This window comes from Gossypium hirsutum, chromosome D01, assembly GCF_007990345.1.
Source record: "Gossypium hirsutum isolate 1008001.06 chromosome D01, Gossypium_hirsutum_v2.1, whole genome shotgun sequence".
Lineage (NCBI taxonomy): Eukaryota > Viridiplantae > Streptophyta > Magnoliopsida > Malvales > Malvaceae > Gossypium > Gossypium hirsutum.
This window is the reverse complement of record NC_053437.1, coordinates 1630631-1647783: the sequence shown is the minus strand read 5'-3', so window position 1 is coordinate 1647783 and position 17153 is coordinate 1630631. Positions and strand designations below refer to the sequence as shown.

At 30.7% G+C, this 17153-nt stretch overlaps 1 protein-coding gene across 1 annotated transcript; it reads right to left on the bottom strand.

Annotated features, from left to right (window-relative positions):
* Window positions 1-9287: 9287 nt before the first annotated feature.
* LOC107933111 (trihelix transcription factor ASR3) lies at window positions 9288-12352 on the bottom strand. The gene is made up of 3 exons (XM_016865262.2): window positions 11386-12352; window positions 10306-10353; window positions 9288-9873 (listed from the first exon to the last, which is right to left on the bottom strand). Exons 1-3 carry the CDS (start codon window positions 12134-12136, stop codon window positions 9581-9583), a joined length of 1092 nt encoding a protein of 363 aa, XP_016720751.2. The 5' UTR covers window positions 12137-12352; the 3' UTR covers window positions 9288-9580.
* Window positions 12353-17153: the final 4801 nt, after the last annotated feature.

The following is a 17153-nucleotide window of genomic DNA, read 5'->3' as shown; positions in this document are numbered from 1 at the left end:
TAATCTTAATGGTATTAACAATTGAATTACATTTTTAAATTCAAAAAATTAAAAAAGTAAAGGACTAAATTCTAAATATACAGAAAATACAAAAACTTGATACATATTTTAACCTTTTAAAAATGCCATCTCATTTTTCTCCCAATATAAAAACCATGCTATAATCTCAGTCAATTCCAATGTTTTTAGAACCGAACCCATAGTCAAACTAGTCAATCTACAAATTCATCAATTCGACCGGAGATTCGACCAATTCGATTAAAATATAAAAAATGATTCACTTTATTTTTTTAGTTGATTCAACTGACCCATACCGTTTCAATGTAACTCTTCGAATCAATACCTCGATTAATTCTCAATTCAAACATCATTAGTTACTTCCACTAGAGATTATTAAACTATTACCCAAATTCTAATTTGGTTTAAATGCCAATTGGATCAAATTCTTAAAACGTGTATACCAGCAACTTGAATCTAACACGTTAAAAATAATTCATATTAAATTTTATTGACACTTAAAAAATTCTAAAAAATTGTAAACATTATTTCATTTTCTTCTCTCCATTTTCCCTTAATTGTTTTACTTTCTTTTTGATTCTTATATATATATATATGCTTAATTCCATCAAACATCCTTAAATTAGATTCGATTCTAAATTTGTCCACAAATTTTAAAATATTTTAATTAAGTCCTGAAAATATAAGTATCATATCAAATAATTCCATCCGCTAGTCTCAGTGTTAATACTAGCTCGAATCTGAAGTAGAGCATATTTAAAATACATAAATCAACTTTTAAACACGACGTAAATCTATCATATTGAACGATTTGGATATGATATGTTAAAAAATTAACCTTTATAAATTTTAATGATATTATCTGTGTTTTTTTTTTTTTTGAAAAATTTAACTTTTTTATGCAATAGGTACATATGGACTTAAATTTTGGTTCACATTATATCCGAGTCGACATTTAACGTCAAAACTGACGTATAAAAGATAAAAAGGCATGATTTAGATGATATTAATACTTTAAAAAAATCAATTAAAACGTTTCAAATTCAACGATTGTTTTAAAATACGAGCCGCAATTTGAAGATGTAAGGTACAATTGAACCTAAATATATGCATTATCGACTGTAAAAGTACATTTGGGTCCCTATACAATTAAAAAGTAAGCAAATTGGTCCATTTAAAGTAGGTTGATAAAATTAATGACGTGGAACTAGACCTGTCCATGGGCCGAGCCGGGCCGGGTTCAGGCCAGGCCAGGAAAAAATTCGGCCCGACTCTTAGGCCCGGGCCCGGCCCGGACCGAAATATGGATCTAAAATTTTACCCAGGTCCGGCCCGGGAAAAATAATAAGCCCGGCCCGGTCCAGTTTTTAATAAACACAAAAAAATATTTTAAAAATAAAAATATTTTTAAAGTATTTTAAAATTTAAAAATAAAAATAAAAAATATATTTATTATATTCGGGCAAGGCCGGACTCGGGCAAAAAAAGTTAAGCCCGAGCCCGGCCCATTTTTTAAACGGGCCTCATTTTTTACCCAAGCCCATATTTCGGGCCCATATTTTTTACCCGAATCCTCCCATATTTCGGGTGGGCCGTCAGCCCTGGCCAGGCCGGGCCGGCCGGCCCATGGACAGGTCTACGTGGAACCATTAGATTAATAGTAGTTTAACCTGACGTGGAAATTTAAAAATTTATTGCATATACTTGTGGACGCATCAGACATGTTCAGACAAAATAGTAAAAAAAAAAGTTTTATTTAATTTATATAAATTAAAACTTAAGAAAAAATTAAATAAAATAGAACATTAAAAAAATTCACAAGTAGATCTCACGTCAGCATGTTAATTTGGGAAGTCAATTTGTTAGTTTCTTGATGGACGGGTGATTTTTCCACAATAATGATGGTGGAAGAGACTGGTACTTCAAATTTGGACAATTGGTAATGGTCCGACTGGGAGCTAAGGGTGGTGTTTTGTTGGATGTGTTGCTCAAACTGGGCGGACCGTCATTGGAGACGTGTACCTCTATCTCGTCTACTTGTTTTACAGGGATGGGGGTCAATAGAGGTGGTTGGGTTTTCTTTCGATTTTACTTTGGTTGTGGGTAGATCTGTCCATAGGCCGGGCCGGGCCGGGTTTGGAAAAATTTTCGGCCCGCCTCCTAAGCTTGGGTCCGGTCCGGCCCAAAATATGGGCCTAAAATTTTGCTTAAGTCCGGCCGGGAAAAATATCATAAGCCCGAGCCCGACCCAGCCTGGCCCATTTTTTAATAAACATTAAAAATTTATTTTAAAAATAAAAAAATAAAAAACATATTTTAAAAGTATTTTAAAAATAAAAATAAAAAATATATATTTATTATATTCAGGCCGGGCCGGGCTAGGCCCCGGCCAAAAAAGTGGTGCTCGAGACCCGGCCCGTTCTTAAAACGGACTTTTTTTTGTCCAAACCCATATTTCGGGCCTATATTTTTACTCGAACCCTCTTATATTTTTGGCGGGACAGGTCTACTTGTGGGTAGGAGGTAATAGCTGTTATCTTTTTTTTGTTTAGAGTTTTCTTTGGTGTTTTACTTGCAGTCTATCTATGTCATTGTACGAAGCACTGTTGTTTTCATTAATAAATAATCCCAGCTTTTATTCAAAAAAATCACTAAAATTTCATCTAATTCATGATAATGTTGTTGTTTAACGTAATATCTTGTTATAGTGGAATTCTTTTTAAATCAATGGTTGTGGTTAAAGGATGAAAATAAGATGACTGTAATCATTTGATTAAGTAATGATAGAAATTAGGAAATTGTGCCAGTGACTCAAAACCTGTTAAATCAATTATCAATTATCAAATACATTACTTTTTACTGAAAATCAATTTCTTTTCTTATTTGATGTTGAAATCAGTTGAATAGATTTAAAGGTAAACTCACGTTTCTCAATGAAAAAACTTACGTGACATGATCGACGGTGAATTGGTGTTTTTTGCTCTCCCTTTTTATTTCAATCGTTGATTTAAAAAAACTCCAAAATATCCGATTGTAATGAAATCTTTAAATAGACATCACATGTGTTCGTTTTGATTTAAACCCCAAACATTTAACCCTAAAACCACTAATAAATAACTAAACATGTATTAGAGTTGGACAAAATACAATTTTAAGGATAATTTGACACAGATACTTAAGGGTTAATGTAATTTTTGGCTCATAAATTTCACAATTAGATTCATTTTGGTACATGTTTTTTTTTTGCCCATTTTGGTATATGAACTTGGTAATTAAGTCCGCCTTTGGTCCCTGAAATTGTATCATGTAAAAGCGTGCTGATATTATGTTACATTATCACCTAATACTTAAAAAATTATTATTTTTAAATTTTTTAGATTATATATATTTATTTTCGAGGTACTAATGTGGTACAAATATTAAAAGTGTCGTGCCATTGTCCTTTTACGAAATCTAAGTCTAGATGTTAAAGTAAACCCAGCTGCCAACTTCGTGAGTCAAAATGGACTCAAAAAAATATTGGTACTAAAATGAACTTAATTACCAAAATCGGGAACTAAAAATTATATTAATCCAACACCTAAATATATAACATTTTTTTTATACAAAATATACATTATCAACCCAAGAATGGCACAAAAACACGAACGCGAACTTTAGGCGCTGATCCAAAGGGGGCATGAATGGTATTTGGTCCCATTAGATAAAATGATACAATTACACTTTTAATCCCTCTAGTGAATTAGTAATTCAATTTAAGCATTTTAATATAAAATTTTTGGTTTTGGTCTCTTATTTGTTTACATTTTTATCTCTAGCTCCCTTAATAAAAAAGAGTTACGAACATTGGTTCACGGAATATAAGATTATTTTTGGTAATAAGATTATCGAAATGCAAAATTACACATTACTGGGTATGTTATGTTACCGTTTTTTATTCATTTGGATGAAACGTAAGGTTTGGTTATTTGGTTGACCGAATATAATATTACAATAAAACGCATTTTACTAAATTATCATATTATAGATTTTCTTTTTCTAACATATATAAGTAAATAAGTTGAAACAATTTTGTTTTTAGTATGCAAAATTTTCTTTTTACCAATGATGAATTTTTAAAATTTACAATAAATTTAGCAAAATAGCATATGTCTCTAAAAAATATATTTATTTTTTCCAAAATAATTATTTGTACTTGTGAAATTAAAAAAAAATGATAAGTGTATATTCTTAATTCAAAATGATTTTTGGTCTAATAAAATGAAATAAAGTCATTAAAAACAGGCAAATTGTAAAAAAAAAAGTTGTATTATTAATGGAATATAAAATTACATAATAAATAATTGGTACGGAAATTACCCTTATATTTCAGAATCTTGACTCTATTGGGAATGTAAGATTACTGGTTCAAGATAATATTTGAAACTCAAACATGAAAATCCCGCATTGGAATCTCACATTACCCCTAAGAATATTGCATTCCTTAAACCAAATGCACCATTGCTAAATATAATATTACACCCTGTAATCTCACATTCTGGGTGTTTGGTTAAAAAAATGTGAGATTACTTTACGTAATAAGATTAGAAAAATGTAAGATTACGAAGTGGAGTGTTAGGTATGCTACATTTCCGTGTTTAGCTCATTTGATTTGAATGAAAAATTTTTATATTTGGTTGGCGGAATGTAAGATTACTTAAAAACACATTTTACTAAATTACCTTTGTAGAATTTAGTTTTTTAACTAGCTTAGTTCATTTAACAAAGAAGTTTTGTTAAGTGAATCTTAACTTGATTGACATCGACATTGTTACCAGTGCAAGAGGATATGATTTTGAGTGTACTGAAGCGCATTATCCTCCTATTCAATGAGGGTTGGGGAGAGACTATGGTATGCTGAACTATTCCACATTTAATAAATGCCAATTAGTTATCATTAAAAAAATGTTTTTTAGTCTCAAATACGTAAATTATGATAATTATTGTTTTTATTACAATTTATATATTAATAAGTAGATATATTATGTTTGACTAAATTTATAAATCATAATTATAGTAATTCATAAAAAATGTTTGCATCAGCAACCATAATTTATATTTTTTTATAATTGGGGCAGGAACGGGATTGCTTTGGATTAATTCTAAGCTCTCACGGCTACAGCATAATACTTTTGTCACTAAACCTAGAAATTATTGGCAATGTAAATATAATTAATATACTAATAAATAAATCCTTAAAATAAATAAATATATATATATTAGACTTAAATCTTGTTTTGGTAAAGAAAATGACAATTTAATTAAAATAAAAAATAAATAGTAAATTTGTATAAAATTTCATATTCAACTTATAATTCGAGATAATCTAAGGAATGAGTGATATTGAGATTACATCCAATATTATAACATCTTGATATTATTTGAGGAATGTGAGATTACGGGTAGAGGTGCTCATGGGCCGGGTCGGGTCCAAAAAAATTTTTGGCCCTCGTCCTAGGCCCGGTCCTACCTAAAATATGGGCCTGAAATTTTGTCCATGTCCGGACCGGGAAATTTTTACTAAGCCTGAGCTCGGCCCAGCCCATTTTTAATAAACACCAAAAAAATATTTTAAAAATAAAAAACTTAAAAAAAGTATTTTAAAAATATTTTAAAATTTTAAAAATAAAATATATATTTATTATATTCGGGTCGGGCCGGACCAAAAAAGTGGTGCCCGAGTCCCGGCCCGTTTTCTAAACTGGCCTCATTTTTTTACCCAAACTCATATTTCGGGTCTATATTTTTACCCGAATCCTCCCATATTTTTGGTGGGCCGCCCGGCCCATGAGCACCTCTAATTACGGGTAATAAAAATGTTTTGAATCCAATTAAGGGAATTTTAGTGCAAAATATAAGATTACGAGATATAATCTTACATCAAGTGAACCAAACCTCCTAATCTCCAAAAGGACTAGAGACAATATACCAAGAAATTGACAAAAAAAATTTATTTAAGACAAAATGTGCTCAAAGTCCATGTATTCTTTATATATTTAGAATTTAGTCCCTTTACTTTTATTTTCAGGAATTTAGTCCTATTTTTCAGATCTAAAATTCCAACTCCAATTTATAAAATCATTCAAATTATTTTGTTAAATTCATCAGTGTGACATCTTTAAATAATAAAATACTCATTTAGTATCCATATACCAAAAGAAATTATGTTGTAATGGTCTTGAATTTAATAAAAGAATTGTAACATTTATTTATTGGACTTTTAAATCCAAAAAGTAGAGTAGGGGTGTAATCGAGACCGGGGCAAGCCCGAATTTGTCAAGCTTGAGCTCGAGCTCCATTAAGCTCATTTATCAATTTTGTACTCAAACTCGAACTCAACTCGATAATTAAGCTTAGGGTTAATAATATATAGTAAGAGTAATATGTAATTTAATAATATAAAAATATGAAAAGCTTGATAAGGCTCGTGAGCCGTTGTTACTAAGCTCAAATTTGTGGCTCAACCAATTGCTTGATCTCGGCTAGATAATTACTGAATCGAATTCGATTTTTTTTCGAGTTGAACTTGAATAGCTTGTGAGCATAAGTGCCTCATTTACACTATTAAAGTAAAAGGACTAAATTTCAAATATGTAAAAAAAAATATCGACTTGGAGTATATTTAAACCTTTATTTAAAATGAGCTGTTCATTGTCAAAAGATATTAGGAACGAAAAAAAAAAGAGGAATGCAAAAAGGTCCGACAAAGAGACAGGGACAACCTTATCTGCAATAAGCAAAGCAAAGTCAATGTCTTCCTTTTTCAACACCTTAGGCTTTAAATTAATCTAATATCCAAAATTTATAAACTCGTAAATTATTCAAGTTTGATTTTAAAAAAAATTAAAATTCAATTCGATTATTTTCGAGTTAAAATTTTAATTATAGTTGTTTAAAATATCGAGTAAATTGAGTTTGAATAATTTATAAGTAAGAGTTAAGTTAATAATTTTATTCAGGAAATCGAGATAAAATTTTAAAATTTCAGAGGGTTTAAATTAAATTATTGATTTTTTAAAGAGACTAAAAATAGAATTTTCTTCCATTTAACCCAATTAGAAAAGCTTAAAATAAATGTTTTAATTTATTTGAGGGATTAAATAAAAATTTTACCATTTGGCCGCGACTTAGCCGGCAGTAGGCAAGGGCCTAATTTTGTGTGTGAATATATTATTGATCTTTTGATGTTAAATTATAATTTTATCCAAAAATTGCATTCAAAATAAGCTTGAACTTGAAATCGAGTATATAAAATGTTTACATGAGCTAAGTTAAATTAAGTTCAAATAATTTTATTTTATTTTGAGTCGAATTTGAGCTTAAATAATAATTGTTAGTAGAGGTAGAATCGAATTTTGAGCAGTGAACTTCGTATTGAACTCAAGCTTTTTAATGTTTGAACTCAGTTAGACTCGGCTACAAAATATCACAATCGAAGAACTTTTATTATTTAAATATATATTTTTTTCATAAAAATATATCTTGTAAATTAAAAGTAGGTAATTTTGCGAGCATTAAAATACTTATATTATCAGAGGAGAAAATACCTAATATTATCATGATTTTTTTTATTTATTAAGATATTTACCAGAGTGAACTCAGTGATTAATTTTTCGCATTTTGTAAACCCATTAATAGAGTAGATGCTGGCCACAGTTATTTATGAAAATTACATAGACTCATATATATTTTTATTATGGGTTTCTAATGAAAAAATGTCAACAGGATTAGTTGTATTTAAACAAAAACAAATCTAAATAAAATCTGTATGTAATTGAACTTAAATTAGAGTAATTTTATTAATATTAAGATAAAAATATTTTTTAAAATTTAATTAAATTAATTTTCAAATAAAATATTACGGGATTGGAAATCAAACTCACGTAGTAATTACAGGGACAAAAAAATTGTTTGGATTGGATTCAACTAGAGTTTTAAAATAAAAGTTTTGGAATATTCGACCGAACGCATTTATCAGTTTAGTCTCTGACAGATGGAGACATGTTAGGATATAATCGAGTCGCGTCAAGTTTGATTTGAAATTCGGAGCTCGATACTCGGCTTGAGCTTGATCGAACATCTTTAAGCTCGGGCTTGAACTCAGTTAAGCTCACTTATTAACTTCTGTACTCGAACTCAACTCGATAATTAAGCTTAGGGTTGATAATATATATTGAGGACAATAACATAATCTAATAATATAAGAATATAAAAAAACTTGGTAAGGCTCGCAAGCCACTCGAGTTGAGTATTATTAAACTCAAATTCAGTTCGATCGATAGCTTCAGCTTGTCCCGATAATTACTGGATCGAGTTTGAGTCTTTTTCAAGTCAAACTCTAATAACTTACGTGTACTAATGTCTCATTTATACCCCTAGAATATACATTAGTTTCGATTTAATTCTTATAAAAATCGAAACATTACACATTAATAAATTGATCCGAACCGAACCGTTATAACTTTTATTTCTCATTATTGGGTTGGTACGGTTTAGTCCATATAAAAACAACTTCACCTTTAAATTTGAATTAGGCAACTCCCACAAGCTTGAGCCCAAACAAGTAATTGAACCGGGTTCAACGGCTACGGAGCTCAACTCGAATCAGTTGGATTCGAAACGAAAATCAAATTACTTTGAGTTGAATTAACTAATTTTGTTTATCTAAATATAAATAAATAAATTTTATTTTTATATTTTTATATTTAAATTTAAAATTATTATTTGTACCCGAATTTAAATTATTTTTTAATAATAATTATATATTATTAAAAACTCTATTAAATTTATGAATAATTATTTCAACCATTACAAAAAAAATTCTAGCAAATTCATAAAAATAAATAAATTCGAAAAAAAAGAATGAAGAAAAAATAATATAAAAATAAAAATTTATTTTATAAACAATTAAATATTTAAATTTGCTTAAATCCAATTCAAATAATTTTTATTTTCCCAGTTCGACCAATTTTCACCAATTTAATCAATTTTGACTAGTTTAGTTCTCCCAATGTATGATATCAATTTAACTATCAATTTCTAATTAATTCGATCAATTCGATTCAATTCCGACAACCATCCGAATAACTTAAAAGCCAAAAATTAGAATATTCTAACTACCAACATGTAATATTGAACAAACTTATGAAAAAAACTGAAGAAAAAAAAAAGAGAAATTAATGACTAATTTATGTTCCTCTATACAAGATTATAAGCCATACAATTCAAAATGTAAAATATATATATATTAAAATTATATGATCTCATATGTATTACAGAAAAAAGAAAAATAGAGATTTTGTATGTGGATCTTCAAAATTCTAAAAAGAAAACCTTATTTATTCGTGTATATGGGCACTACAGGGCAGAAACTAAAATATGAATTATGTAGACAAATAAAATGAATCAAGGTTTGATCCATAAATTTCCAACTTTCTCAGCTACCATCTATTGGTTCGAACCTGCATCGTAGTACTCGGTTTTTATGTACAAAAAAACGTATTACGATTCGCCTTCTTCCTGGTTATAACTTGTCGGCGATCCTCCCTAGAGCATCGGCGAGCTTGTTGAGGACGGCGACTAAGCTATCGGCGTGGTCTTTACGTTGCTGCCTTTCCTGTTGGAAGTTGGTGTTTTGAGCTTCGAGTTGAGCGACTAGCATTTTACCGTTCTTTTCCAAGACGTCGATCAAGCGGTATTGTGGACTGTTGTCCGGTTCTTCGTCTCCATTGGTTTCTGTCCGTTTCCTCTTCCTTGCTTCTTGAGAAGCAGAACCGACCTCGGGGTTCGAGGTTGGATGTTTCTCCTTTGTTGTACCTGCATAATGCATTGCCATCCAGCAATAAGGTAATTCTATTTTTAGCCATTTCCCAGTACAATGAACCCATTGAATCGAGTCATCAAGCATAGTTCCGTCCTGTACGGTTGTTTTCCATAACCCTAATTGGTCGTTCCAAGAAACAAGCTAAGGCATGTTCGAGACACAGTCGAGTCTCAAACATGGCAATCATCGAGTAAGCAATTGGGCTAATAACAAGATAAATTCCAGTATAGTAAGGATTCAATCATTTACAAAAATGAAAACAACAGAGCTATGTTACCCTGACTTTTTTTTATTTTTCTTTAGAACATTTGTGTTTGACATTTACAAAAATCCAATCATACTCATTTTAAGACACATTTATATCCAACATTCACGCTCAAATTCGAGTAATATACATAAACCGAGATCGGTAAAATCGATATTACCTTGACTCTTGCTCCCTGGGATAGCTGGCTGTTGCTGGTACTGCTGCTCTGTGAGCATAAAAGGTGAGCAAACAAACACATATAAGCATTTAATGGATCAATGGTAACCCTTTTCCGTAAAGATACAAAACAAAAGGAAAATGCAGTAAAAACACATATATCAACATGGTGTACACGTGGCAATCTGATTTGTAGTATGGAGACCTCCATAATACTTTTATCCCCAATTATTTTTTTTAACCCAAAGACCTCAAAATTCGATAATCACATTCAACCTTGAAACCCTAAATCCTAAACAAGTAAAAACCCACATATTTGAAACTAAAACCTTATTTAAGAAACACCAAACCTCTTACTATTGAATCTATGGGGACTTGTAAATTATTTTAGATAATAATAAGTAACAAATAGGGCTTTGGATTTGGACCTTGTTATAAAAGGACAAAGGTTCCTGCAATAAAGAAAATATGTAGAAAGAAAAAAGCTCAAACACCTTCATTAAAGCAAACCATTTTTCTCTTAGAGAAAACCCATTAGAATATAGAATTCCAGTATCATAATATAAGAACAAAAGCAAATTGTACATCACATAAATTACGAGTCAGATTGTATTTTGTCTCTCTTTACTCAAAAAATAGACCAATTAATCATTATATATTAGATCAAAAAATAAACTGATGTTTTTGTTAAAATCTATTTCCATTTTAAAAAACGGGTCTCTATACGCTAGAATGCACGCCACTTGAAATTATCTGATTATTTATCAATCTTATCATTTTTTAATAGAAATGACTAATTTATTTTTTGTTCTAAAATGCATGGACTAATTTGACTATTCTTAAATGGGGCAAAATCAATCTCCCTACAGGGGTAGCTATGATATTTTAACTCAACCGACGCCAATCATGCGCAAACCCTTGAGTTTAGCACGGATTTGTGTGTTCAGGCACTCCGAGCTCTGCTTTCAATAGAGACAGAACATGAAACGTAGACAGAATACTATACCTAACTTGTGCGCATGAGTCATTCAAATGTTGATTACTAATTCATTTCTAGTGATCAATATCAGTTTAAGATTACCTGAAATAGGGATTGGAGCGGGAACCGACTTTCCGGCGTCGGCGGAAACCGGTAGCTCCACTTTTTCTGGGCTCCCAGCACCGTCGTCTTGTTCGAAGTCCGAAAACAGGCCGTCTTCCGCCGCCGCGCTCCGTCCACTATCGAAAACAGCTTCGTTATCCTCCGCCGTGTCCTGAACTGCTGGAGTTGGGGTTAAAGCCAAAGCCAAAGCTGGAGCCACGACCGAATCAGGGATTTCCACGGCGGAAGAAACGGCGGCGGCGCCGTCGAGGATGTCGTAAACTTCCTTATCGAAGAACCCAGGCAACTTCCTTTCCCTCCTTAAATCATTCCTCATCACCCAAAATGATTCACTCTCTTCCCTAATGTTATTCTCCCATTCCTTGATCTTCTTAAAATCCCCCGCCAAATTGCTCCACCGTTTCCGGCACTGAACCGGTCCCCGGTTCACTCCATGCCGCTTACAGTACGACGAAACCGAAGCCCACTTCGGTTCCACTTGACCCGACCCGAAGGCTAATCCGGCAGCCCGTCCTCGCCTGACCCGATTCTCCGCCACTCTCTTCCCCTGTATGAGCACAAGTATCTCCTGCCTCGTCCAACGAGGAAGCCTCGGAGCTTTGCTGACGTCATCCCCGCAATCGACGGAAACCGGACGGGATTCAACGCCGTTAATGGCGGCGTTGACGGCGTCTTTCCGGCCGTCAATTGGGTCAGGAGTCGCAGCCATGCTTAACTGCTCCGAGGCCATAAAAATCGAAGAGAAATAATCGATAAAAAATTTTCTTTCTTTCTTTTTAAAAAAAAAAAAATTCGAAAACGCACGTGACAGTGAAAGATAACGAGTAACGGAGTTTTTTTTAGATGAAAAGTCCGTTACGCCGTTTAAAGAAAAGAATCAGAGAACGGAGAGAGAGAGAGACAGAGACAGAGAGAGAAAAGAGAGAAAGAAAAGGGAAGAAAATGAGGGGGGAGTTTTTTGAGAGATGTTTTAATTATTTTATTTTAAAATAAAAATAAAAATTGGTGATATTGACCATTTAACCCTAATCAAGGCTTATTTAGAAATAATTAATTAGGGGTAATAGGTGTAATTGTACTTAATTATTAAAATAAGAATTTTATTGGTCAATTTTTAAAGAATGACCTTCTACTCTTATCTTCTTTATAAATTTATGGAATAGTATCATTTTTTTGCTTTCAACTTGATAATTAGGTCCACTTTAGTATTTGTATTTTTTTTTCACTTTGGTACATGTATCTGTCAACCAGATCCACTTTGGTCCTTGAACCTGGATTTCATCAAGATTTGACAATATGACCAGTGTTCTTGAAATATAATTGGATTGGTCGGTCAGATCGATGGGACTGAGAATCGATTGGTAACAAAGGGTTTAACCCGATTGAATTGGGTATCAAAATATGTATTTTCATCAAATCAACCTTAAAACTTAAATTAAACATTAAAAAGTTAACACCGTTACTTTAGGGTACCAAAATATATAACTTTTGTCAAATACAAATATCAAATTAGACCAAAAATAACACAAGTACTACATTAAAAATGTTAAACTCGAGTATTAAATAATATATTAAGCCATTTATTTTCTTCACTCTTTCAAGTATGTATTTTCAACTTTAAAAAATGTGACATGGCTTTTTTTAATATTTCTATTTTTTTTGTGTGATATTGACCATTTACCCTTACTCCAGCTTTATTTAGAAATAATTAATTAGAGGTGATAGGTGTAATTGTCCTTAATTACTAAAATAAAATTTTATTGGTCAAATTGTAGAGAAGGACCCTATACTAAATGCTTTTTTTACGATTTCAGTCTTGGAATGTGTATTTTTCACATTTAAGGTCAACTTCTTTTTTTTCGATATTTCCGTTAAATAAACTTGACTTAATGTCCCTGAAAAAATAGATCAAAATATAGTAGAGAAACTAAATTTGTAAATAATAATAGTAGAGGGAGTTTCTATGAAATTTGATCGATTTTATTATATAGGGGAATAAATAAAGGCTAAATTTATGGTTAACAGATAATAGAAATGATCAAGTCAACAACAATGATTAACGTCTTCCATTGGCACCTCAATGACAAAAAGTTCAAACCCGAATTTTCTAATTTGTAACTTGACTCGATGCTCTCAAAAGAAATTACAGTAAAGAGATTAAATCCGTAAAAAATAATAATAAAGAGATTTTCTATGAAATTTGATCAATTTTAGAGGGAACAAATAAAGGCTAAATTCATGGTTATATTTGGACAAGAAAATCTTGAAAAGGACACTCTCGATGATCATTATTCAAACTTTGTTGATATAATCCCACTCTCCTGAATTCTAACTTCACTCAGGTACTCTCTACTCACCCAAGAAATGATCAAATTATAGTAGAGAGATTAAATTTGCGAGAAAAAAAATAAATAATAGAGGGAGCTTCTATGAAATTTGACCAATTTTATTATATACGGGGATAAATAATGGCTAAATTCATGGTTATATTTGGACAACAAAATCTTGAAAAGGCACTTTCAATCACCATTATTCAAACTTTGTTGATATAATCCCACTCTCTTGAACTTTAAATTAACTCGGCACTCTCCAATCACCCAAAAATTGATTAAATTATAGTAGAGAGGTTAAATTTGTGAAAAAAAATAATAGAGGGACTTTCCATGAAATTTGACCAATTCTATTATATAGGTGGAATAAATAAAGGCTAAATACATGGTTATACATGGACAACAAAATCTTGAAGGGGTAGTCTCAATATCTTGATAAGAAAAAAAATGAAGACCTCACCTCTAATATAAGGTCATTTTCTTAAGCGTAAAATATGGCATTAAACGCGTTTTTTGGGCCACCTTAACCCTTAACCTTATTCCCCTACCTTCTCATATCTTTTTCGTGTCACGTTATTTATTCATGTATTTTTGCCCCCCCCCCTCCTACTCTTTTGGTCAAATATTCTTTTTACCCCCTTCAAAAATTCCGTGCTCCTATCGTGGACGAAAATAAATCGAATCAGATGCCGACCAAGTATTAATTCGATCGGTATCGTTGTTGTTTGCAACAACTTAGAGATTATGGATTTGAACGCGTTTAAGCACGGAATGTCCTCCACTTGGGGATTAAGGGTTATGCAGTGGCAAAGGGAGGGGGTAAGTAAAGGCTTTGGTCCCTAAAATTGAAATTTTTTGTTTTAGATTTAAATTTTATAAATCTAAAGTTAATACATGGTAAAATAATATATTTGGCCTCCAAAAAAATAAAATTTCGATTTAGTCCTAAAAATAGTAAAAATATAAGTCAATATAATAATGAAATTATATTTTAGCTCCCGTAAAAATATATAACATATAGCCCCCATAAAAAAAATTGTGACTCCGCCACTAGAGTTATGAGTAGTTTTAGAAAAGAACTGAATCTGATCAATTAAACCAATTTAATCATACTCAAATTTTGTTATTAGTTCATATGTTATGCGTAAATCCTGGATTTAGACTTTGTACTTTAATTTAGTTAATTTTAATCCATGTATTTTTTTACTAAAATACTAGTTAAATTCGTTTTGTTAAATTCTTGTATTAGTCTTGTACTAAGCGTAAAGTTGTAGATTTAGTTTATATTCTCCAGTTCAATTATTCTTAATATCCGTACTTCTTGAATTTTGAAATTTTAGTCTTGATACAAAATGACACTTGTTAAATCTATTAACTGACTTTTCTGTGAGTATTATATGGAAATAACAAGCCAAAATGACATTATACATGCAGGGGCGAAGCTGGAATATTTGATAAGGGGGTCGGAATATTATATAAAATATACATGTTCCAAGTAGGCCCGACCGATTCAATAAGATATTTTTAAATATGGGATATCTAGATCACTAAAATTTAGGAAAAACTTAAATGATCAAATTGTATTAGATATTATAGTTATCTAAGTTTATTTTTTACCTAATTAATATTTAGATACTATTTTTGTCTTAATTTACCATATTAAACTAAAAATGTTACTAATTTTATTATTAAAAAATTAAAAATCCTATAAAAGAATAAATTAAAAAATTTTGAAAAAATTTGGGGAACACAAATATTCCTTTTTAAAGTAATAATTATAATATTAAAATAAAAAAAATCAAAACTTCAAAGGCCTATGTTTTTTTTATAAAATTTAAGGGAGGTCGGGTTCTGCTAGCCCCTTGAATTTGCCTCTGTACACATGTGATAATATTTTAGCCGCAAAAGTTTTTACTTTTTCTGAGAATAATCACATAAGATTTTGAAAATGGTATAATTTAACTTAATGAATTTAATAACTATATTTTAACTAGGGTTGGAATTTCAAAATCCGAAAAATATATCGACTAAAAGTGACTAAATTAAAGTAAAAGAGTTAAATCCACAACTTACGCATAGTATAAAGACTAATAACAAAAATTAACATTTAATCAGTAACTAAAATCGCCTCTCAACTCATAAATAAGATGATAATGCACTTTAGCGCACTCGAACCCACATCCTCTTGTATTGACAACAATACTTATACCAATCGAGCTAAGACTCAATCAGCAAATTTCATTTTAACTTTTTTTTTATGGATAATGTATATTTTAAATTTTTTTGCATGAATTATATTTATTTTATAATGATAAGGGCACTCTATTTCTGTCCTACCACCAAAGAAAATTTGCTATGGACTCTCCTTTTTCCTTTTTGTCCACCCTTGAATAATTAAGCCCCTAATCTTCCTCACTTAATGGCTAATCTTAATTGATGGCCCCTCCACTAAAGCCACTTTTTCTTTTAAATTTTCCCTATTATGTTTTTTTTTAAAAAAATAACAATAAAAGGGTACATATAAAAAAAACCCTCATCTCATCACCCTTAAAAATTAAATATTTTATTATATGATCCACATTTAATACATGATCAACATATAAATCTAAATGACATCTTATTAAAAAATTTAAAAACTAAAAACAAAGAAGGATTTTGGAAGGTCATGACCATGACCATAATGAAGGGTGACTTGAGATTAGATTAGATTAGATTAGAGGGGTTAGTACCATGTCACATTCTACATGTGAATGACATACAATGGGGGTGGGGACCAATTTGAGTGATCTTACAAGATAAGGAGGGGTTATTTTATGATAATTTTATATTCAAATATAAAAAATAGGTCTTAATACGAGGGTTCATTCTTTGTCCTGGGTATGGATCAGTTTTAAAACTCGTGGTCAGCATCTACCTCTTTAATGAGTTTACCAAATGCGGAAAATTAATTACTGGAGTCGCTCCAGTAGATAACTTGAAAATCTAAAATAAAATTTCAAATTGATTATTTCTACCAAAGCTTCATTTGACTTTTATATATTTATTTACTTGTATAGCGAGTGTGCCATATTCTAATTTACATAATTAACTTAAAAAATGTGAAATAAAATATGTATAAATATGAATTATAGGACTTTTTTTTTTGGTGCCTAATTTTGATACATTTTTAATAAAGCAACAAACTTTTTGTATGGCCTCCCTCTTCAAATATTCCATTCTTTTCTTTGATAGTCAATATATATGTAGTATGAAATATTTTAAAATTATATATGAATTTTGATTTCGTGTAATTTTATACGTTATATTTTGATTTTATTCAATGCTCATAAATTATTAACACAATTATTGACATAACATCATTTTATGTTTATAATCTGCATACACAGATAATTACATTTATTCAGTATAAAAATAAAT